This window comes from Melospiza georgiana, chromosome Z (genome assembly GCF_028018845.1).
Source record: "Melospiza georgiana isolate bMelGeo1 chromosome Z, bMelGeo1.pri, whole genome shotgun sequence".
Taxonomy (NCBI): domain Eukaryota; kingdom Metazoa; phylum Chordata; class Aves; order Passeriformes; family Passerellidae; genus Melospiza; species Melospiza georgiana.
This window is the reverse complement of record NC_080465.1, coordinates 41,740,227-41,764,725: the sequence shown is the minus strand read 5'-3', so window position 1 is coordinate 41,764,725 and position 24,499 is coordinate 41,740,227. Positions and strand designations below refer to the sequence as shown.

Sequence of the window (24,499 nt, the reverse complement as noted above, 5' to 3'; positions counted from 1 at the left end):
AGTTGTCTTGCCCTTTTTCCTGAGCTCAACTCCATTCCTTTTCCCTGTAGGCTCCTCTACCAGAATCATAAAATCATTAAGGTTGTAAAAGGTTTCAAACCTTATCAAGTCCAATGGTGCACCAGTAAACCTTGTCCCTGGTTGCCCCATCTGCACCTCTTTTAACATTGCCAGGCTCAGTGATGCCTCCAGTGAGACTGGCAGAGCAGGGCAGTCTGTTCAATGCTTGTCTCCCCTTTCAGTGAAGAACTTCCTGCTGATACCCAGTCTAGCCCTCCCCTGCTGCAGCTTGGGACTGTTTCCTCTTCTGCTTGTGCTTGTTAGCTGGGAGGAAAGACCAGCCCCACCTGGCTACAGCCTCCTTCCAGGCACTTGTAGAGAGCAATGATGTCTTCCCTGAGCCTCCTTTTTTCCAGACTAGACACCCCCAGCTCCCTCAGCCACTCCTCACAGGAGTTGTGCTCCAGATACTCCATCAACTCCATTGCTCTTCTCTGGACTCACTCCAGTATCTCAACATCTTTCTCATACTGTCATAGCAGAGGGACAATTACTCTGCTCAGTTATGTAATAGGCAATTTACATAATGATTTCATTACATAATTTGCATTAAGTCATTTTGTGTGTTAACAGATAATTCAGTGGCTGAGTTGTATGTCAGTAGTTGAGGGACCATCATAACTAGCAGGACTACATCAAGTTATGGCACAACCAGAGAAATTAATAATAAACATCAGGTAATTTGTGACTTACCATGAACCTCAGTCTAAGGCACATTATGATTTATTCCTCCCCATCTGACAAAGCAAGAACACTTTCCAAACTAGTTATTTCAGTGAACTGGCCAGCCTGGTGGCTTGAGACTTTGTGCCATTCCTCAGATTGTATCGCCAAAGCAAAAACTAAAGTTGCATGTTTTTCTATGCTATGTGCTTGCGTTCCCAGGATTTTAAATGCCAAATGTAGAGTGCATAGTTAGATATTAAAAGAAACTGCTACAAGGAATTAAATTAGAGTTCTCTGCTCTTCAGACTTACTTACCCAGGAACAATTTTCATGAGGGAAAACCAAGATTATCCTACAAAAGGTATAATTCTGTTTATCAAGAAACTCTGTGAACAGTGGTGTCACTCCTTGCACCTTATAGACCTGCCCATTCTTTTTTCACTAAAGAGGCATCTTTTAGAGCCAGTATTCCCAAAGGTTGAACTAATTTAACCTCTGGTGTTGTAAAACTGTACCAGCTCACACAGAGCTATGCCAGCTCTCTCATAGAAAAGATGGGGAGTGACTCCTCTGTGTACCATTACATTTGTATGTAGCTTCTTTCAAGTACCTTTTAAAAGAAAGTTTTACCCTTAGCAGCATCGTTATACCTGAGCATAAACCTGTGCAGTGGGTGAGTGTGGCTTGTGGGTGAGAAACTGATGCAATCAGTGCTGGGCAAAAGAAAGTTGCAACATTGCCCATTTGTTTTGAGGATGAGGGAACATTTTTAGTTGCCTAACTGTGGTCCTTCACTCAATGGTCCTGGGAGAGATTGGTAATTGACATCATTTTTATGGCATAGTTATTTTCATCCTGGTGTTCCAGCTTGTGAAAGTGTGGACTGACCTTGTAGAATTCTTCTCCAAAAGGATAAACTAGGTAAGGAAGAAATGATTTCTTGTGAGGGTACTGAGATGCTGGAACTGGGAAATTATGGCTGGATCATGACTGGAAGTGTTCCAGGTCAAGTTGGATGGGGCTTTGAGCAACTTGACTTTATGTTTCTGGTGGCGGATAAAGAAAGAGGTGATTTTTTCCATTCTGCTACTGCTGCCTGGTATGAGCAAGGAGGGGGAAAGGAAATATGGCTGGCTCCTGTTGACACTCAGGTTCTGTCTTGTGCACGGTGTCCACAGGAGAGGCCTCCAGGAGGATCCAGGGAGAGTAAGAGAAATGCATCATGTCTGTTTCACTGTGTGCCATCAGGCCACACAACAGGAAGGAAGAATGTCAGGAAGGAACATGTCAGGTGCATCAGTCCTGGACTCGACAGTGTTAGGTTTAGAGTTGGACTCAATGATTCTAAAATTCTGTTCTAAACAATTCTGTGATTCTCTGGTCTAGTGAAGGTGTACGTGCCAGCAGCAGGGGGGGTTGAAATTAATGCTCTTTTAAGTCCCTTCCAACCCACACCCTTCTGTGATTCTAAGAGCTGGTCTTTACTTGGCTGTTGTGGATCTCACTTGTTGTGGGTATTGGTGCCAAGATCCAGATTTTCTATTTTTATACAGGCTGTGGCTGGGATGAAATTGGTTGTCTCCATAGCAGCCTGTATGAGGCTGTGTTCTGGATTAGTGACTAAGAACATTGGTTACACAGCACTGTTTTGGCTGTTGCTGAGCAGGGGTTGCCAGCATCAAGGCCTTATTTTTGTCCTTCTTTTTCTCCTGCATTTGCTGCCAGTGAGTAGGCTAGAGGTGGGTGAGAGGCTCTGAAGGAACACAGGGAGTCACATCTAATCCCAGCTGCCCACAGCAATATTCCATACCAGATGCCATTGTGCCCAGCACCAAAAGCTCTGGGAAAAAGATGAGAAAGTGGGGACATTCGTGGTTATGGGATTTGTTTTCTCAAGTAACTGTTAGTGTGCCAAACTGTTAGTGTTCCTCTGCTTGCTGCTAGGGAATCGTGATTAAATTCTTTGTTTTGCTTTCCATGTGTAGCTTCACTTTATCTCCTAAGCAGTCTCTATCTCAATCTGTCTTCTCATTTTTGCCTTTACAATTTCTCTTTCCTGTCCTGTTTAAATGGGGGCAAACAAGGTCAACCCACCATATTCTTCTAGAAGGCCTGAGTCGTAGTGGGAATGGAATGGGAGCAACTTACGAAAGCTGGGGCTAAAGCTCTTGGAGTCCCCTAAGAGCAGACCAAAGCAAAGCTGGTGGTTAAGGCAGGATGCTAAGTAGTTTTGCATTGTGTAATAGACTGCAAAAGCCTTGGAGCACTGAGGTGAGATTAACTTCAGAAGCAGGCCTTCCCCCTTCCACAGGCTAGTAAGCAAGGTGAGCCTGGGGCCAGCAGACATCTCCAGGCAGGAGGACAAGGTATGGAATTGTCAGTTCTAGGGGCGTCACTGGATGCACACCAGTGTCACTTCTTACTCTGTGTGTAGGACAAGGCGGACCTGACAGGAATACAAACTTGCCCTGGGGCAAGACAGGATCCCAAACTATCATCTTGTTTCAGCAGGCATCATTGTGCAATATGAACCTTCCCTAAACAAAGCCAAAGGGAAAAAGAGGATAGGATGTTGAAAATGGTAAGCCATGTCCTAAAGGAGATGGAGAGGATCACATATCTGAAAAACACTCTGAGTAATAGCCAGAGCTCGCACTGCACCCCGCAAGAGAGCTGGAAGTAGGACAGGCCCTCTACCACAGCTTTTCCCAGGGCTGTATTCACCTTATGAGCAAAGTTCACATCAAGGATGAAAATTGTCCACTGTTTGTGCACTGACACACCCAGTGTGTACTTGTACACTCCTATGAGAAAGCAAGTGGTTTCCCAGCTGTGCTCTTTCCCAGGAATCAGTGTGCATGCCTAGGAATGCCTGTGCTGGAGCCTGGCAGAGCCACATCCCCCCACGTCAGCACAGGCCATACCAGGCTTCCGGTATCACAGCTCTGCTCAGGGTGCATGTCACAGTGATGTGCATCCCTGTGCTGGAGCTGCTCTCTCCATCAGGAAGGTTCAGTAATGCACAGTTCACTGACACAGCCTTGCAGCAGCTGGGCAACAGCTCTCTGGTTGGGGCTAGCTGGGGCTGGAGTGCTTGCAAGCCTCAGTGCTGAAACTGCCACACCAGGCAGCAAAAGGGAACTGGTGTGTTATAGGGTAAATTAGATTCAGCACACAGAGGAGAAAAGAGGAAAAGAAAGAAGCAAGGTGGTACCAGAGTCAAACACACTATTTTAAATGTTTTTTTCTTCTAGGGCTTCAAAATATTTGGGAAACCATTACCCATAGCAAAAGTATAGCACTGAAGTTACGACAATTCTAGAAATTCAGTTCTAGATCAGTGTTTTGATTTTGCCGAACGGGCCTCAGCAGAAGGTATGTCTAATGCTGCAGCGAGTTAGTTCTCTCCCTTGGGCAAATTGCCTAATTAAACTTTGAGGACAATAAATGAGTGCCAACAGGCTTCTGCAAACAAGGGGAGAAGTACTGGTGTCACAGCCCTGGCTGTGTTTAGCACTGCTTGCTAGTGTCTCTTTATTAACTCTCTTAATTTAGACTCTCTATAAATTTGTCACTAAGTCATAAAGTAAGCTTAACATACCACAATTAAGCCAATGTGTTTTCCGTGGTTTTACTGAAACTGAAAAAGTAGTTCTGTACCAAAATGTACACAGTTTAGTAATACAAAAAGTTAATTCTGCCAGACAGAATGTCAGTTAAATCCACCAAAATGAACACTGAATCACCATTTATTGCCAGACCAGTGTTAAATAAAATCATTGAATGAACATAGAAACAAAGTAATTCCAAATTTTCTTAAATAAAAATAGCAATTAGCAACAATACTGCAGGAAGATAAACATTCATGGTATTTGCTATTTACATGCCATCATAACATATCTAGCATGTAGTATGTCTTCATGCTTGCACATTACATTTATGAGCTCATTACAATGGATATTAATGCGTAAATGTACTACAAAGCAACCCACCATGATGTATATCAAATCTGCACATTAGAAGAGCACCTCTACTAGTCACCCCTTTAGGAATGATGCTGCAGGAAACCCAGCCCAATCCACTGATTCCCCCCACAAAAAGTCAAACAAGAAAAGCCAACACCAACCAAACAAAAAAATCATCAAGCATATTAATAATTTTCCTCCTGTGATTAACTAGGCAGGGCTATGCATTTAGCAGTATTCCTGAAGGTGAATCAAACCAGAATAAACCTGGGTTTTCTTTATTACAGTAAGAACACCTGAGACTGCTTCACTGGTCCAAGTACAGTATTTTATTACAAAAACTGCTTCTTACATTAACATGTTATTTCAATGAATCCCCTTAATTAGTACTTTTCATTGACAAAAAAGCTAAAATTTATTCTTAAAATAAATATTCCCCACCTTAAAAAGAAAGTTCAAAAGGAAATTAAAAGAAAAAAAATCCCCTCCTTTTTTTTATAAGAACAGTGTGGTCTTCTGGCTTAGTTTTATTTCAGCTGAAATGGTGGATAAACACCTATTCTTGGAGAATAAGCGTTAAACACCTTATAAAAATCCCCAACATAAGGTACACAATGTGTATGTATGTTCCTAAAGAGAATTCTTGTTAAGTAAGTGTAAACATCTGTTCTTGAACATCTGTTCTTGACTCCTGTTTGAATGCACTCCTATCAAATAATGTTTCTCTGAGAAACTACATTTGCTTAAATATCTGACACATAACTGTTTTGAAGTTGCCATTTCATTTTTTCTACAAAGTACCAAAACAGTTGTAGACACTGTTCTTCCCTACTTCAAGTACAGATTATATTTAACAGTTCAAAATATAAAAGATCACAAGTTTTACATAAAGGAATAACCTAGATTGTGGACTTAAACACTGAACACTGCTTAGCTGAAGCAGCAGCAAATTAAGTACTATATATAGACAGAGATTTCTATTAAACTAATATAATTCAATTAAACTGTCTGGTAGCCTAAGACCTGTTTTACATGTGAACAAATTAAAACTGGGAGTTCATAGAAAGTGATTAGGCTTGCCATCACTTTAAAAAACATGCTTGCTTAACCAGAAAATAAAGATGGCAAGGACCAGCGCATTCAATCCAAGTTTACACCAACTTCTTTTGTTTTGTTGCTTTAAATGTACAAAGTACATTACATAACTTTTCAGTTTAGTAGTTAGCAGGACCTTATTAGGCAAAATAATCTCAACCTATGAAAACATTAGACTGACTCTTCAGAAAATGATGTGTAAGAGTTAAGAGTTTGAAAGTATGAAAGAATTTTTGTAAGAGTAAGAATTTTAAAGAATTTGAAAGAATATTCAAGATATCTGACAGGACTTCTTTTCACAGTTTCTAACCACTGAAGAAGGTCAAGCATAGCTAGTCTCAAGTCTTGATCTCTTAGTTTCTCTTACACAGACATCATTGAGTTGAAGGCAATCTTTATTCTAAACTTCATAGATTTTGGTTTTTTTTCCTTGTGCACCTGGTCAGTTCCTAAAACAATTCTTCATTTCAAACCCATTTCAGTATTCAAGCTGCCTTTTTAGTGCAGGTTCCTTGAAGATCCTGTAGATTTATCTTTGACCTAATAAAACAAGCAAGATAACTACATTAGATAGTTAAAATGTTACACGGCTTCTGTGTGTTGCAATTAGTCACATAATCATTATTGACTCTCCTGTACTTGTAAGAGGATCAAAACAGCAGATAAATACACAGATTTTTCCATTTTTTACCTGTTGTGGATCATGTGGCTTTTGACTAGATGCCCTGCTGCAAGAGCAGCCATTAATGACAATTCCCCTGCCATCACTGTAGCACAAACAATTTTAGCAAGCTGACGGGCATTTTCACCAGGGTTGTCTTGGCTTGCACCTTGAACCCCTAACATCTGGAAAAAAATACAAGGCAGTATTATGCTATGAAATTTATTATATATTTGGTAGTATTTCTAAATTATACCCAATGAGTCTCTTTAATATTATTAAGACATTAGTAAATGTCTTAAGCTTTAGAAACTGGATATATGAAAACAGTTCATTAGACATTTCTAACATTTTCATATAAATACACCAAGTTTCAAGCAGCCCCATTCCTGCAATATTGCTTGCACACCACATGAAAGCAACCTTTGCTTTAAGATGATAAGTTGCTTTCAGCTTTGAGAACTATACCTGCAAACAGGCCTGCTGTGGGAGCAGGTTGGTGCCTCCACCAACAGTCCCTATTTCTATAGAAGGCATCGTGCAGCTGATGTACAGGTCTTCATTGGTGGAACCAGTTCTCTCCATCAAAGTGATGCAGTTGGAGCTGCCCACATTCTGCGCAGCATCCTTCAGATCAAGGAGGAGAAACAACAATCAGACACTTAAATCAGTGTTTGATTAAGAATTACTGAACTAAAGAAAATGTGAACTGGTGTATAACAAACCTACCTGACCACAGGCAATGTAGATCGCTGTCACAATGTTTGCTGCATGTGCGTTGTAGCCACCTATGCTACCAGCCATCGCAGAACCCACCAAATTTTTGTTTATATTAACTTCAACTAGATCTTCCGTAGTTGTTTTCAACACCTGGACAAAGTGATAGATACACTTTTACTACCCTTTTCCTCAGGCAGGAGTAGAAATACTCTATTTATGGTTATTCATGGCCCTCACCCCTTGTTTGCCTCTGTATGGAATTTGAATCAATCATTGTCCTGGATACCTTTTATTTTTGTTCCAAAGAAGACTTTTAAATATAGGATGTCCAAGTAACAATGGAAAAGTTCAAACAAAGGATTTGGACTTTCACAGACCTTTGAGAAAAGCTCACAGCTGGTGAGTACTCCATTTCAAAGTCTCCCTTATATTCAGAATGGAACAAGTAAAATCATCTTGGCAGAAACATCCCATTAATTTACCTTTACATGACTCCATCATTCCTGTCAATTTGTTCCAGACACTAAACTCTTCCCAAATTTGGCTCTATATTTGTATGCAAAACAAACAAAAGTTCCAACACAAACAACTGTTCTACATAGGTAAATAAATACTATGAACAGTAATATAAAATTAAGTGACATATTTATTTTTAGTGACTGGATTTTGAAAATTTCAAGTAAGAGATTTATACTGAATTTAATACAAAAGTGATCAAAGATGGTCAAAAGAGATACTGTTGTTGAGGAAAATTTAAGATATTCCTGCACAGCAGGAACAGTATTTATCTGCACAAAGTCTGCAGCACTGACAAAAACATAACATTGATGTATTACAAGTTCAGTATAAGTAAATGTGGTGACATACAGGGCTGGGGTTTGAGGAAAACCTTCCCAAATTTACCTAAAAATTATCAATGCTCATGAAAGGACTACCTCCCCTTTACTACCCTGGAATGAAATCTTGAGGTTACAATAGATATTGCCAGTCAACAATTTGAAAAACAGTAAACTACCCCAGAAGACATGAATTATGTCAATGTATAAATCCATTTTGCACACACTGTTAGAATCCTGTGTCAAATTCTGTACCCAGAATTTTAGACATGGTAGAACTGTAAAAGATACAGAGGTAAGCATGTTCAAAGACATACTGGAAGTCTGTTGACTCACTGCTGATAGAGAAACTAGTACATTTTAGTCTGAAAATGAAAATAGCTGGGAAGGTGGACCTGCTGTGTCAGAGCTGTAACATCTTGAACAGTTGAGAGAAGATGAAAAGTCTTAAACATCTCTCCCAGTACAAAACTGGGGCATCATCAATTGGAATTAATACAAAAGTAGTTCTCACACAAGGTGAAGCTGGACTGTGGAATACTGCCCAGAATAGTAGTTCTAGAAGTTCATACAGTGTCCCAGAAGAGACTGGACAAATCACTAAGGGAAAGCAAGCAAAAAAAAGAAAAACAAACCACCCTATCCAGTATGCAATCACCCACTTATAAGATCTTAAACAAGTGTTACAATGCATGAATTCTTCCTTGGATATTGTCTCCCGTGGCCAGTGCCGACAACCAGGTAACAGGCAATGGATTTTATCTGACACAGAAGCCATCTTCTGAACTTGGGTGGAAGAGAATCTAAGACACTGTTGTAATGGAGGACAAGCCAGCCAGAGAATACAACTGGCATTGCTTATAAAGTAATACCCTTGGTCATGTGAGATGCCAAGACAGCTTTGGAGTAAGTAAACCACCTGATTATCCGTTTCCACTGTAGTAGGAAGCATATAAATACTGAAGAGAAAGCCAGGTGCGTGTGACAAAAAATATGAGTGACAGGGTTAAAAGACTGGCTTTAATGACACACAAAACACCACATGTAAACATCTGTCAAAATGTGGCATAATTTTTAAGAGGTTAACCATGAAAATCCCAATGCCTTCAACTAGATATCAAACACATCACTACGCATCATTGAACACATACACACTATTTCACACTAGCCACAATGAAAAAGGAAGAATCTACTGACTCAGAGAAATGGCTTATCCTACAGAAGTACCTGAAAAGACATTTAAGAACCATTCTTACCTGTAAAACAACTTTCAGTTCATATGTACAATGTAAAATAAGCATCAGTTATAAACAAGAGACCAGACACTTACTTCTCTAACAACCTTAGCTGGAATGACTGCTTCACAGACAACAGACTTTCCTCTTCCTTCTATCCAGTTTATAGCAGCAGGTTTTTTGTCTGTACAGTAGTTACCACTGATAGCTATAACTTGAAGGTCAGGAAACTCTTCATTCAGCCTCACCAGTGCTTTTTCAGTACCCTGTTAGAGAGAAACAGGTAATAGGCTAGGTTTATCTTTATGGGTGTAAAACAAGCCATTCAAGGACAGTGGAACAGTATCCTAATCAGATAATCAGTTACAGTGGAAGAAAAGAAAAAATAGAAAAATACAAAAAATATAATGAAGAAACAAGAAATAGAAAGGGAAAAACCACAAACAATTATGACTATCTTTTTTTCTAATCATTCTGGGAATTACATTGGGGAATAACTGATTTTTCCCAGTACATACAGACTCCCTGGATACAGTCTAGGTACACAGACATATGGGTACCATACTGAAGATACAACAGGAACTAAAGTTAAACTATTACAGGCATAGATTGAAAAAAATATGCATGTAGAGGAAAGAGCTTCTTTACACCAGGAAATCAAGACTAGAAAATCTGCTATATTAGGACTGTCTATGATCAGATCCACTTTTATAATGGTTCTGACTGCCTATTCTAAAATAAGTTTAAGTCTAACATTATAATTTTGCAATCTAAGGATCTAGATAAGCAATCTAAGGATCTAGATATGCAACCTAGAGATGCAGTCTAAGGATCACATCTCAAATTCTTCCCCATGTTTGCATAAAAACAAGCAAAACTAGAGAACACCTCTCTGCTGCCACTCCTAATTCTTTATTAACTAGGAAATAATAAACACAGTAACAGAATAATTACTACTGGATAAAATCTTTGGCTTTAAGCAACAGTGCAACCATTTTAGCTTCCTATTACCAAAAATACTGTTTTTAAATAATTATAAAAATATAAAATAAAAAATTATTTCCTTCCTTCGTAAGTTTCTTCCTAGTTTTGTCTACACTTAACAAAACCAAAAATTTTTATTGTTTTATGCAAAGACCACTGTGTCTTGTCTTTGTCCTCCAGATGTCACAGGTTATTAGGCTATTTTCAAAAAGGAATACCCATTTTTTAAAATATTTAAGGGGACTGATCCTTACTTTTGAAATCATATTCATTCCCATTGCATCCCCTGTTCCAGACTGAAACCGGATATAAAGGTTACGACCAGCCAAACTGATGAGAAGTTTTTGTAGGCGGGCAAACCTGCAAGAAAATGTAACTATCACTTACAATGCTCATGGGAATATTAGCTTTAAGTGGCAAAATGGCAGTAAATCTTTGCAAATTGCACTGCTAAATACAGAATAATAAATTCCTTTACGAATCATTTGGAAGAGAGCTGTAAAACCAACAAGTCCAGTCTTTGACGATCATCCTTTCAACAGGACCACAGCACCAAGTGCTATGTCCAGTCATTTCCTGAACCCTTCCAGAGATGGTGCTTTCTTGAATAAGTACAACAAAAATATTCACTGTTAAAGTGTTCACTGGCTTTTTATGTTTTCTATCCCTGCACTTCAAGAAATAAAATATCCTCAACTGCTAACATAAATTTATTCACTTGAATTCCTTAAACATCTCACTACCAGATCTAAAGTAATAATCAGGCCTTTGGAAATTCTGATGTAAGTTTTACAGCAAGGTAAAAAGCATGCTATCTTCAACACTGCAAGCTGCACAAGTCACTCAAAAGGCAGAAAGTACTGCATTTAAAAAGCAGCATGAACGGATTCTGGCCAAAATACAGATGTATCTTTGGCTGATGCTTGTTAAGAAACACAACAGGTAAGAAAATCTCTCTCTGAATCTTCCTAAAGCAAGAAGATCATCATAAGCCCTTGAGAAAACTTTAGGGCTTGAAATAGACTTATTCTTAGCACGTTTTATATTTTTTTAGCATTTCAGTTCTAGCATTAGTTTACCTTGTATTTTCTCAGATTAATACTAATAATATCATCTGAAAGGTTTACGACCAAACTTTGAGGATTTTTTCTGCATAGTAATTACAGTTACAGTTACTCTGCCTAGTAAAAATCAAAATAAGATTATAGGATCTTTTAAAAAAAGCTTAGACAAATTAATATTCTATTAATTATTATAGAATGTCTATCTATTTGTTGTTAACATACAGCAGTTTACCATTATCAGTGAAAAATGTTTATTGCTAGCCTTGGCACACAGCCAGACTGACTTCTGTCCTCTTAGATACTCACAGCATTGGGACAGCCAATTGCAGTACTCCAAAAAAACCAAATGAGATCTTTCTACCATCCACAGAAGTCTTATGTCTGGAAATGAAGCTGGAACAGCCATCATACTAACCTACTTGTGCTGTCAAAAGCTTCCTTCATTATTTTAAAACCTTCGGGGCTTTCAAGCCAGACTTTCACCTCTGCAGCCTGGCAAGCAGTGGGCAACCTTACAACAGGTCCTCGAGTCATCCCATCTGCCAGAATGCGGCTACTTGCTCCTCCACCAAGCTAAAACCAAAGCAGAAGGGGGATAAAGTAAGATTACTGAAACTTTAGTTTTCAAGAAATCAAAAATATGCATTATATAAACCTGAATATGTTTAGGTTTATATAACGCCTATTTTTATGCATTATATTTATGTATTTTATAATACAGGAAGTTTTCTAAGCTTTTAAAGTCACACAGTACTTACACATATTGCTCTACATCCTCTGTTTGTGCTTGCTACAAGACACCCTTCTGTTGTTGCCATTGGCACCTGAAACTCTTTGTTATCCAAAACCAGTGGTCCTGCTACGCCTACAGGAATAGGCATATATCCAATCACGTTTTCACAGCAAGCTCCCATCACCTTACAGAAACCAAACAAAACAATCACTTAGGTTACATTCCAGTGGTACAGCACAGCATACTACATACAATGCCTATGACTACACCAAGGCATCTTTGTAAAACACAAATTTACCCATAAAGCAACTCACTGCCACCTCAAAAAGTTAACAGCTATAACTATCAACAGCGAACGTTATTCAACACTAGGCAAGATATATTGAATCCTGTATAGTACTAAATGTTACTTAAATAACCCTGAAGTTTTAATTTAAAAAAATATTCAGTTTTAACTTGTGCTCAAGGTTATTTTATTATTGTCATTCAGTTGAATTGTGGCTCAGTTTCAGTAGAACTCCACATTTCTCAGATAAGTCAGCTGCATACTTTGATAGGAAATATTTTCTGGATAACTTACAAAACTCATGCACCACCCTAGGTTTAAAAACATTAAGAGCAATTAAAGTTGGTGCCTCATGTCTGCCTTTTATTTTTTTCCTTCTACATCAGTTTTGACCATGCTTATTGTTAACTCACATGCATGACTATGGATTTATTTCAAAGAACCATAGACTTGTTTGGGTTGGAAGGGACCATAAAGACCACCTAGTTTCAATGCCCCTGCCAAAAACAGGGACACCTTTCACTGAATCAGGTTGCTCAGAGCCCCATCCAACCTGGCCTTGAACATTGCCACGTTTGGACCATCCACACCTTCTCTGAGCAACCTGTTCAGTGTCTCACCACACTCACAGTGAAGAATTTCTTCCTAACATCTAAATCTGCCCTTCTGCAGCTTAAGGTTGTTCTGCCTTGTCCTTTCATTACAGATTCTTGTGCAAATCCCCTCTTCCACTCTCTTGTAAGCCCCCTTCAGATACTGGAAAGTTCTTTAAGGTCTTCCCAAAGCTTCCACTTCCAGGATGAAATATCCCAACTCTATTAGCCTGTCCTCACAGGTGAGATATTCCAACCCGCAATCAACTTAGTGGCCTCCTCCGGAATCGTTCCAACAGGCTCATGGTTTTCTTCTTCATGTGTTTGGAATATAGTTATACAGTGAGTTCTGCTTGTCTACTTCATCCTTACCAAAGAATAATTATAATTCTTGTAAGGAAGGTACTGCAAAGATGAAGGTTCAGGAAGTTTCTTAGATAACATCTGTCTGCGAATGGATACACCTCGCTCCTGGGTTTCCATCAGGGTTTCCAGTTTGTATGCAGGAATATGCTTAGCATTAACTAAGCTGATAACCTCAGCATCAGTAAGAAATTTTGCTCCTTCCTGGAAACAAAGGGTGGAGAGAGAAAACAGAGACTCTCCTGGTGAAAATCATTTTAAATGTTTCTAAAAGAAAAAGAATAACAACTTTACTTTGCTAAAGGGGGTCAACTGCCAACATCAGGTTTTACAGCAGGCCAACATATGATCAAAAACTTTCATGATCAGACACACACTCGTACGTGTACATGATGAAGCTCCAAAGACTTGGAATGTTATCAATGATGAAGCTGATCCCTCTTCCTATCCTTCTCAACTGACTTGAGAAGTAACTTATTAAAGGGTTTTGTTTTAGCTGTGACCTCCACACTCCCCCATGTTATTAAAGACATGTAATTTCCTGAAGAATGATATTACAACCAGTGGGATCATCTAAAAGCTGGGAAAAGAACTCTAGCAATTCTTAACTCAGATGCTGCAGTAGGGGTTTCATAAAAGTTATTTTTCCATACCTGTGCATTTCCAAGTATACGAACACATTCCTCAATAGAACGTGGCTCTTTAGGTAACTCAATCTCTTCCTCTTTTCCACTCAGATATGAAGTAGTTTCCACAGGGCTGGAATTGCCAACCACAAATGTAGCCTTGGTTGATGATTCTGCTAATACAGGTTTTATGACTTCAGCTGTACAAAGATAATAAAAATGAGCTCCAGTTAACAAAATACTGAAGTTTTGATACCAAATATAATATGCTACCAAAGATTGCATAATTTGTTCCAAATACTCATTAATGGGTCCAGACTTTAAAATTATAAAAATTACCTACCACTTTCATCTTTGGATATGAAAGCTTCTTCTCCTGTGTTAGATTTTTGATTGTTTTTCAGAACTCCAGTCTGCTTCCTGCAACAATTTTCAGGGACCTTTTTCTGTACCATCACAGGAGATGTTATGGGATTCTTCAGTGAGAGCGTAGATTCAGTCTCCGCTTGCTCAAAGAAAATATATTTGACAGCAAGGAGAAGGGCTAATCCAAGCGTGATTACTTGCTCAATATCCATACTGGCCATTCTAAAAATTATCAAAAAGTAAATACACAGTATATACAATTTGTTGCTTGTAACAGCATTCTGATATTTTTTTACTTCAGAAAGGTAATAATTCCATCCTCACATAGTTACAGAAATTCCAGTCAGGAGATATTTTCTACCAGGATGTTGAAGTATTCTAGGCTAGGGTGGAAAAATCATTCTTCATACTACTATCAACATGAAAATCTTCAGATGTCATTAAAGAGTTACATAAATCTGGCTAAAAAGCAGCCCCAGTAGAAAAAATGACTGTAAAAGATTCACTGATAGCTACATCAAATTGATTTGACACCTGTCCCCCAATGACAAGACAAAGTTTCATTTATCATTATCTACCAATTAGGACTACTATCATGCAAGATGAACTGCTACGAATCCAAGCCTATACCCGAAAGTTCTGACTTCTCAGAAATAACATGAAATGACAGGTGACACTAACTTGAATTGAGCTGAAGGAAAAGCCATAATATAAAATGAGTTCTGCACCTTTTGCACTTAGGTGTGAATGGTGAGAAACTCTATGTAAGTAAATTACTCTGGTGCAGTTTTAAAACTATTTCCCGGTATGCTGTGAAAGATGCTAGTGGGAAAAGACAATGTTTTGATGCATACAGGAGAACTAGCTCTTGATCATGTTCTTGACTACTGCAAGAGTTTGGACAAATGGCATAATATTGACATTTCTTCTGAAATGTCACCTCTGATTCCAAGACGTCCTACAGTGGTCAGACCTGAAAGTGTGCAAGACTTGTGATCTAGGATAACAAGCTTCTAGCTTGGCAGCAGTAGAAATACAGCACAATCACACTTCTGTGAAGCCACCCACCGAGAAAGGTAGAACTGCCACAGTGAAACATTAGGTTCAATTCTCTTTGGTGCATTCTCATCCAATCCCACTGAATTTTCAACAGTACTGTTTTGAGCAGCTGGTTCCGCTATCCAACGACTGTGGGCGTGAACAAGAACCAAACCCAGTGACTGTATCAAAAACACAAAACAAGTATTAATTTTTCAAATGTAACTTGGTATCTAATCTAGTAAGAGTAAATATTGCCCTCTTTTTATTTGGGTTTTTTTGCTAGCTTTTTCCCCCCATGTTTCCCACGCTTCTAAAATCCAAAAGCTGATTTTCTACACCTCTAATTAACACCCTTTTTGGCCTACTGTGGCACTGTTGTATAGTAGCTTTGGATGTGTCCCACCCACACTTTTTCTCTCACTCAAGAAATAAGCAAAGGAAGCTGAGGGTACTGCAGGGGCAAGAGGGAGTACACACGAAAGAGCCCTGAGTGCTTGGCACAGAAATGCCATAGGCAGGAAAATGACAGGTGTAGATATAGGGTAAGTTAATTAAAAACTATGACTAAGTTCAACTAATGGGCTTCAGAATACAAGTCTATAGGAAACAAAAGCTTAATTTTTGCACCAGGACACCTCACTGATTGCATAACCACAGATGAAAAAGAGCCACAAACCATAATCATTTTGACCCTCTGTGTCACAGGATTTGGTTTATTCTCTTCTTCTTCCAGAACACGAGCAAAATGACTAAGCTGCCATATAGGGCGCCCTTCACGACTCTCTCTTGAAAGCTGCAATAAAATAAAAACAAGTCATATATAGTACCTATTAGAAGAACCAACAAATAAGATCCACATTACATTTTTATTTGATTACTGACAAATTACCAAGAGTCTATAGTTAGACTTTCAATTGTGAAAAACCCTGGACAGACAATAAGTTACAGTATCATCTGTTTAGTTTGCTTTAGATCACAACTACTACTGAGTGTGACTCATTTACAGTGATATTTACACATTGCTGTCATGTCACCAGTTTACTTTGAAAGGAAGATGAACATGCTGGCATATAACTCCATGATGAAAAATACAGCTTACAGAAGCACAGGGCTGAATACTAAACTTGAGGTTGTCTTGAAGCTGGTCTTACCTCTAATACCAAGGACACACAAGCTGGAAAGAAGGTCATGAAGACAAAGTAGTTGGCAAGAACAGACATACAGCCAAAGCAGCACATAATTTCAAGCTGTCGTACACCTAAATAAAAAGACAGTTTTTACATTTGAATATCCAATTAGCTATAGCTGAATAAGTGCTGCTGGACTAAGAAAGAAATCATTAAACTGACATTGCTGATTACAGAAGGAACTATCGAGATTAATTAAAAACAAGCATTTTAAGGCCTACTCATTGTGCATTGGCTTATTCTAAGCACAATATGTATTTATGTAGAGACAGAAAAGTATTTTAAGGTGTAATTCTAAATGAGTACAAATGAAGTTCACCAAGATTTTAAACTACATCATGAAAGCTTGAAACTCCTTACTTATTTGAGCAAAAAAAAATTAGCCAACACTATGTACTGAACTCCCTTTTCAAACATGGGATGTTCAGAGAAGAAGTAACAGTATACACCCCACCTACTTCTTCAAAAGTATCCAGAAAAGGCCAGCTATGCATGGGGTACATGCAGTATGTAACTGCCTTAGTAAGGATCAAAGAGCTAACAGGATGAATTGGGTTTAAAAAACTATATACAGCAGCAAAATAAGTTTTTGTCCCTAAGATATAAAGAAGGAAACAGCTTATTAATACACAATACCCTGAAAGGACTGAAATTATTTGAAGAGCAACTGCTAGAAGATGCTGTAAAGGTATGCAGTGTAGTTGAAAAAAACCCAAACCAAATCTTATGAAAGCAGCTGCACAGATGTTCATTCCTACTTCACAATGCTCAAGGAAAGCCATTACTAGTATTTAAAACTTTGGTTCAGCATGTATATATTATTCATATTTCCAGTAACCAGTAAAATAAGCTAATTAGGAGATAGATAAATAAATAGATTAAGTTGCTCCACTCTCATGGCTAACACCTATTATTTGAAACTCTCCATACTCTAATGTCTCTCAAAACGTCTTTTTTAACTGGAAATATTTAGACCCTTACACTGTATGGCTCACCTGACATGGTACCAACACCAATTACAAGACACTCCACAAGTGCATCCAGGGTAAACGTAGGGCCTAATATTGCCATCCCACGTGAAATATTTTCTCTTACTTCATCCTAGAAAGAAAAATTTCTGTCCATTAACATGAAGACAAAAACCAAACTAAGTTATACATAACATGACTAGTAAACAGAGTAGTATTATGGTGGTAAGGCCTTCTAAAACATTTATTGAAAATGAACTATTACGAGAAAGTGTACAGAGAATCTATTCTATTTCCTCTAAGTAATTATACTTTCACTATTGACACAAAATTATTTAATTTTGACTAATTTCTCTACCTTTGCCTCATCAGTATTCTAAGCTTCTACAACACTGATGGGCAGAGACATTAATTACAGCAAATTCAAAAGAACACCACTTCTAAATCTGAAGACATGATAGAAGGCATTTGTGTCATGGATTTCAACATTTCTTACAATCACACATCAGTACTTCAACTACTATTACTTTAGTATTTTATACTTAACTCTGTAGACTCAGCTAATAGAAAAGAGGTCACAAAAGGCACTAAAGCTTTCTGATGGGGAGAAAAGGATTTCCTCCAGAAAGCAGGCATGATAAACTCTAGAGAGCTTGCTACTGTTTTCCTGGTGATGGTATTATTAGGGCAGCAGGGGGGAAAAAACTGTAGAAGAAACCTATTTGTAAAATATTCTCTTAAAATTAATAAAAAATTCTGTACCTGCAGTAATCATAAATAATATAGAACACATTATATTGCATATATAGAAACTGTACATTGTAATATACACCAAATTCAAATACAACACAGTTTGCCACAATTAGTATGTGTAAATGCCATGTACAGTATTTTGTAAGCACAAAGTAATCCCAGTTAAATACTCTTAGTTCAGAATTTGGACTATTAGGAAACAAACATTACCAGGTACAACAAGCAAGATGTCCTGTCAATCTCTCCTAATGTGTTGTGTTAAATGTATTGGAGTACGGATGTTCTTGTCTGCACATATGCTACATTCATTCTGCTAACATTTGGCCTAAAATTATGCTTCTTTTTGTAGTAACAGTGTAACATTGGATGTGTCTTTAGATACTGTTCCTGAGTCCTAGAAATTAACTATTTCACTATCAGTAACCATTTTAAGGAAGACTTTGTCTAGGAACTTTAGCCTCCTTGGAAGAGCTGTAAGCATTGCTGGTTTAAAGTTCCAATTTAATGAAGTCATGCTCATACATAAAATTAACAATGCCCATGGCTGTGCACACTAGTTTTACCATATTACTATTCACTTGAACACTGATCTGGCTTGAAGACAAGAGAACAGAGAATCTGGATAGAATTTGATCCTTTTGTTATTTATGTATCCCCAAGACATTATTTGCCTGTGTGTCTCTCCACTTGGATTACTCATACAATTATAAAATGACTTGTCTTGAAAGGGGCCTTCAAGCTCACCTAGGTTCTAATCGCCTGACATGGGACAATGCTCTATTCTGAACATTAAATTAAAAATCACCATTGCAAGACAAACAAACAAAAATCCCACAGCAAAGCATCAAACAACCAAAAAATCCTCAAAAATAGCTCCCCTGCCTGACCTGTGAGTTGGAACTGAGCGCAAATTTGGCTAATGCACTTGCTCTTGACAAATCAATCAGAAGCAGGAAGAATGGTAAAGCTTCACTGAAAAAAACAGAGGCATATGTTAAAATTCAAGGTTTATGGTACAGGAAAAAAAATATAAGCATGAAATCCAGAATAACAATTCATTACTTACTTTAAACCTGTCAGTTCTTTATCCAAGAAGTGAATTACCACTGTACTAAAAACAAAACTTGAGAAGATTGTGAAGAGGCCAGCAATACCTTAAAAAAACAAGAGAATAGGAAATTTTTTGCCTATATATAGAAGAGGAAAAGGAAAAGAAAAGAAACCCAAAATTCTCCCACTTTTAGATGAATCATGACAATGAATGATAATTCCTGTCTCAGTGCACTAACAGCAGTTGAGATGCAAACTGAAGGAGAAGCTATTTTTTATAGACATTAAAATCTAAAATTTGTAATGCATTCAAAGTAAGACTCAAAATAAAAGCCATAAATCTTAAGTAAAATCTTAAACAGCTCTACAATTTTAAGTATTTCACATAATAAACAGTTATTTCAAGAATGACATTTTCAGTGTTTATATAATCCTACACAACCTTCCCCCCCCCAAAAAATAGTACTTTGATACGTGCAAAAGACTTTTTCTGCTATCTAGAAAATAATTAAAATAATGCTGTTGTGAACATAAGGATTAAAAGCTTAGTATTTGTTACCAATTTAGGTAAACCACGTCCCCCACAATTAAAACACATACAGCAAATACAAAAATCAGACAAAATACCTAAAATGTATTTTGATCCAAGCTGCCTTAGGTTCTGAAACTGGAAATATATATAAAGAATTGCTATGCAGCGTGTGATTGTCAGGATGATGATGTCACTGCTCAGAACATCCTGTATGAAATACAAAGCAATTTAGTTAGCTTTCACACTATGGGAAGTTCACTGTGAAATGTTAAGTTCATTGTAAAGCTGCATTAAAAGTTAAGTTCCAGAATAAAATAAATATCACTGTTAGTCTTGCCTTAAAAACTAAAAATACTAAAATGCTTGGTCATTGCATCACTGCTTGCATACAGTTTTGCTAACCAAAATAAGAAAAGAAGGCCATGAAGAAGCTTCTCCACAGCTACTTTAATCCTAATATATCACAGCTTGATCATATTCTATAGAAAACCCTGGATGGACCGATTAACACCAAAGAAAATTATTTTAAATCCTTACACCAAATAAATTATTTTAAAACCTTACTTCTTCAACTTTGGGGCACTCATAATTCCAGCCACAGATCTTATCATTCCCAGTGAACATCTTCATAGACATCATGCAGATAGTGAGAGTCACTGTTCCCACAATGACTTCCCATGGATGAGAGGCCACAAAAAGGCCATGCATTCGGAAGAGTCTGGACAGCATTTTCAAGGCTGTTTCTCTATACTTTGCAAACCTGCAGCAAAGGAATACTTCATATGAGTACAAGATTCAGTGAAAAAAGATACACCTCTACACTTTCCTGCAAGACATCCTTCAGGAAATAAAAGCAAAACCACTTAAGACATAGAAGTGTAAAGAAACTAATCTTTACCTTTCCTACAATCATTCATGTAAAACACATTTATTTCTAATATTCTAAAATATTGTGTGTGATCTGCTCCTGTTTTCTCAACCTTTTTTGTTGTACTACCCATCTTCCTAGTTTCTTCATGGTCTTTGCCACTGGGATTAGGTCATCCATTAGAGTAGGGTGCTAGTAAAGCCAAGGTTGAGGGTTCAATCTCAATAAAGGGCATTCATTCAACAGCTGAACTCAATGACTTTTGTGGGTCCCTCCAAATCAGAAGATTCTGTGATTCTAACAGTAAGGCCTCTCCACTCTCATGAGCTCTCTCAAAATCTTCCTATCATACAATTTTGATACTGCTTTGACTCAAAATCCTTGTTTTTACCTTCTATGTAAGCACTCACTAAATTCTGTTGTTTCTCTGTACTCATTCTTCCTGTCAAAAATACTGATGAGTTAGAAAAATTATCAATTAACCATTACTGGTAATACTCAACAGCAGGAATTGCAATGCTATGCTTCTGACTGTGTCTTCTCTACTTTCCATTCAATATTATTCTGTGATACAAATTAATTACAATTCAAAAATATTCCTTCTTCATCTAAAGCATGCAAATCCTCACATAACAGTATTGTGGCAGTTCTCTTCTACATTTACTATTCCCTGTTTAATGGTGCATTTCATCATCCCTCTGCTTCCAACAGATAACAAACGTTTACCAGAAATTTTCACAGCTATCCTTCTCATAACTAACAATATGAATGTTCAACACGTCCTTCAGACCAGATCCTGGTCTATCTGCTCTGCGTTGTTTCTTTATGCAAGTCTGCCAAAGATCTTTACTTATGTTTCATACCATAGAAATAAATTGTCCTAACATTCTCACATACATTAGTAACTGGACCTTCCTTTCCTCACTGCACAGAAACAACAGCTTACAAAACTGACTGTAAAGTTTAAAAAATGCTTAATAGCCTGGCTAACAGAGACAGCCTGCAATTTACATGCACCAATCTAGTACTGCAAGATTTCCATGGAGGCCTGAGGGGTCTACATACCACCACCTCAAAGATGATAAAAAAATCCATTTGTGCTGTCCTAAATGCAACAATCCATCCACAGGACTTTTGATATTACTTACTTGCTTGGACATCAAAACTGAAGCTGACATTCAATGGAGAAAATAACAGACAGGCAAATCTATCTGCCTAACTGCTCCTAAAGATACCAGAATCATCTTGCTTTCCAGCCAATACCAATCTGAATCACATGAGCACCAACAGCAATTATTTATTTTTCTTTATCCTTCCACAGTGAAGGTGTGACAGGATGTTTGTGGCTCGTAGAACCAAACTTGGAAAATAATTGAGAAGACTGCCTTCCTTAAGAACAAATTATTTAATTTCCTAACTGAATGGCTTTCTTCAAATAAAATAAAAAACTAACCCCCTCCTTTTAAAGTTGACATTATTCCTTCTTTTTCTCTATATCGTATACACTTCATTCTGTTCTGTAAATTTACGCAATTCTTGCAAAGCTGTTTCACACTGGTATTATAATTTCTCCTCAGCACAATGGAAGGTACATTTTAATTAGGAAAACTAAAATAAAACCCAGCCAGAAGAATACCTGTGCTGAAGATTTTGAAACAACACAAAAAATAGAAAAGGCATCACAACATCCTCTGAAAACACAAGTAATTTTGAATACCACTCTATTTCAGGAAAATCATAACTAGCAGTTACTACATGACTTCATAGAGTTCTAGCAGTCCTGAACCTAGTAATACTGCTAACACAACTTCTTCACCTGTTTCATTTTGGAATGATTATCTGACAATCAAAAAACAAAAGATTTCAGAATCTTTTATTGAGAAATTATTTTTCCTATGTCTAAACAAAAATGGCAAAAGTAAAATGGCTTCATATAATTAACTGTGTGTGGGGGAATGCATTAATTCATTTATTAAAATAATGATCAATAGTATCTTATTAGTATTATTAACTGCTGCTATCTTGAAATACAGGATGCCTCATCACTCATCTTGGCGTTAACTAAGTGATACTAAGTCCTAACGCAAAATGATTCTTTAAAGTTTTTGTGTTTATTTAACCTGCCCAAAGCGCAGGATGCTTTCTACTATGCAGTTGACACTTCTAGAAAATATTGATGATTTCACCTAGTGATTCTGCACTACAGTGCTCTAAAAAAAATTCAATGCATAACATCAGCTGGTATTTCTGTTTAAAATACTTATGCACACACACTGACTTGCCGCTTGGAATTAGCAAGACATAACATTAAATATAAACCTAAATTTAACGTCTTTGTAATTCTATTGAGTTTCAAAATGGTGGTTCAAAAGGGATGCTTTATAAATCCTGTTTGCCTTTGTTTTCAATTAAAAATTTCTACGAGACTAGAAAATAAAGCAATCCATTTTGAGAGTAAAAACTCAATCCATTTTGAGAATGCAAAATATGGACAAACCCCAAACGTGGCTCCCTCAAATATTAACCAGAGTATAAAAGGCAAACTAGACCGGTTGTATGTAAACGTTCAGTGCAATTACCACCCACGTAACAGAACGACTTACCTCTTAAATTCTTAAGGTTTGTTACACAGCTCTCACTAACCTCAGAGCAATCCTCTGCAACACCATCTATTCGATCAGCACTAATTTCCCATCTCCTGCTATCTGACTCAGCAGTACCTACAGGAGCCAAGCGGCAACAGCAGCCCGCAGAAAACCTGTGCGGAGCTCACCCGGAACGCACACGGCAGCACAGAGCCCAGCCAGAGAGGCAGTGTTTGTCCAACAGGCGAAACGCGGGCAGCCCGACGGCGTCAGGAGGGTAACGGGACAGAGACACGGGCATCCCCCGCACGCCACCCAGGGCGGCGGTGAAGCGCAGCGGCCGCCACTCCCTACGTGCGGCGATAGCGACGCCGCCTTTCCGAACAGGCACTCGGGCCCGGAGCCCGCCCGCCGCGCGCGGCGGACGCGTGTTGCCAGCCCCACGGCCCCCCCCCCCCACCCGCAGCCCCGCGGGTCCCCGCTCACCGCCGCGCTCCAGCCGCGCTCCCCGCTCCGTCCCGCCGCGCCCCGGACTGCGCCGCCGGCCCCGCTCCGTCCCGCCGGCCCCGCGCCGCGCCCCGCCCCGCCGCGCAAGGACACGCCGGCGCCGCCATCGCCCGATCGCGCGGCCAATGGCGAGCGCGCGGCACGCCCCGCCCGCGCGCGTCACCCGCCGAATCGCCGCGGCAACGGCCCGGCGAGCGCCGCGCGGCCCCACGCGCCATCAGGAGCGGCGAACACGCCATCGCGCCATCGGCCGCCCGCCAATGGGGCGCCGCGCTCCCCGCCCCGCGGCCTCTGATTGGGCGGCTTGGGGAGCGCTGCCACCACCTCCTGGGCCCGCCCCGCCGCCGCGCTCAGGCCGGGGCCGAGTCTGGGTCTGGGGCCGAAGCCAGAGCCAGACGGAGCTGCCCCGCACGCCTCCGATACCGCCCGGTCATACCGCGCTTTGCTGAGGCATGGAAAGCGTGTACATTCCCAGCTCCTGTTTTTGGGAAGCAGCGGTGCTCCTGACTCCCTGGGGAAGTGGTGGGAGGAAGGCAAAGGCAAAGTAGTATATTTATATTTGTGGCTTTCGGCAAGAGAGGAAGTGCAGGTTTTGGTTCACGAAGCATAGAAAGCTCTGGGAGACCCACCAGGAGCCGTTCGTGTGTAATCTGTGCTAGGTGGTCTTTAGATGGTCTCCCGAGGTCCCTTCCATCTCTAGCGATTGTGTGGTTCTCCTGGGCACCGAGTCACGGGGCTGTAAAACAGCACTGCAG

The 24,499-nt window shown here is 39.1% G+C and overlaps 1 protein-coding gene across 2 annotated transcripts; it reads right to left on the bottom strand.

Annotated features, from left to right (window-relative positions):
• Positions 1 to 4,343: 4,343 nt before the first annotated feature.
• HMGCR (3-hydroxy-3-methylglutaryl-CoA reductase) lies at positions 4,344 to 23,799 on the bottom strand. 2 transcript variants are annotated; one of them, XM_058044059.1, is made up of 20 exons: positions 23,724 to 23,799; positions 20,349 to 20,544; positions 19,880 to 19,991; positions 19,269 to 19,356; positions 19,090 to 19,174; positions 17,477 to 17,582; positions 16,446 to 16,552; positions 15,971 to 16,087; positions 15,322 to 15,473; positions 14,231 to 14,475; positions 13,915 to 14,087; positions 13,271 to 13,465; positions 12,045 to 12,203; positions 11,702 to 11,859; positions 10,477 to 10,582; positions 9,334 to 9,504; positions 7,177 to 7,317; positions 6,916 to 7,074; positions 6,478 to 6,632; positions 4,344 to 6,326 (listed from the first exon to the last, which is right to left on the bottom strand). In XM_058044059.1, the coding sequence occupies exons 2-20, from the start codon at positions 20,511 to 20,513 to the stop codon at positions 6,272 to 6,274; spliced, it is 2,649 nt and encodes an 882-aa protein (XP_057900042.1). In that variant the 5' UTR covers positions 20,514 to 20,544; positions 23,724 to 23,799; the 3' UTR covers positions 4,344 to 6,271. The 2 variants fall into 2 exon arrangements, with proteins under 2 accessions (XP_057900042.1, XP_057900043.1); XM_058044060.1 differs by lacking the exon at positions 23,724 to 23,799 and adding an exon at positions 23,256 to 23,523.
• Positions 23,800 to 24,499: the final 700 nt, after the last annotated feature.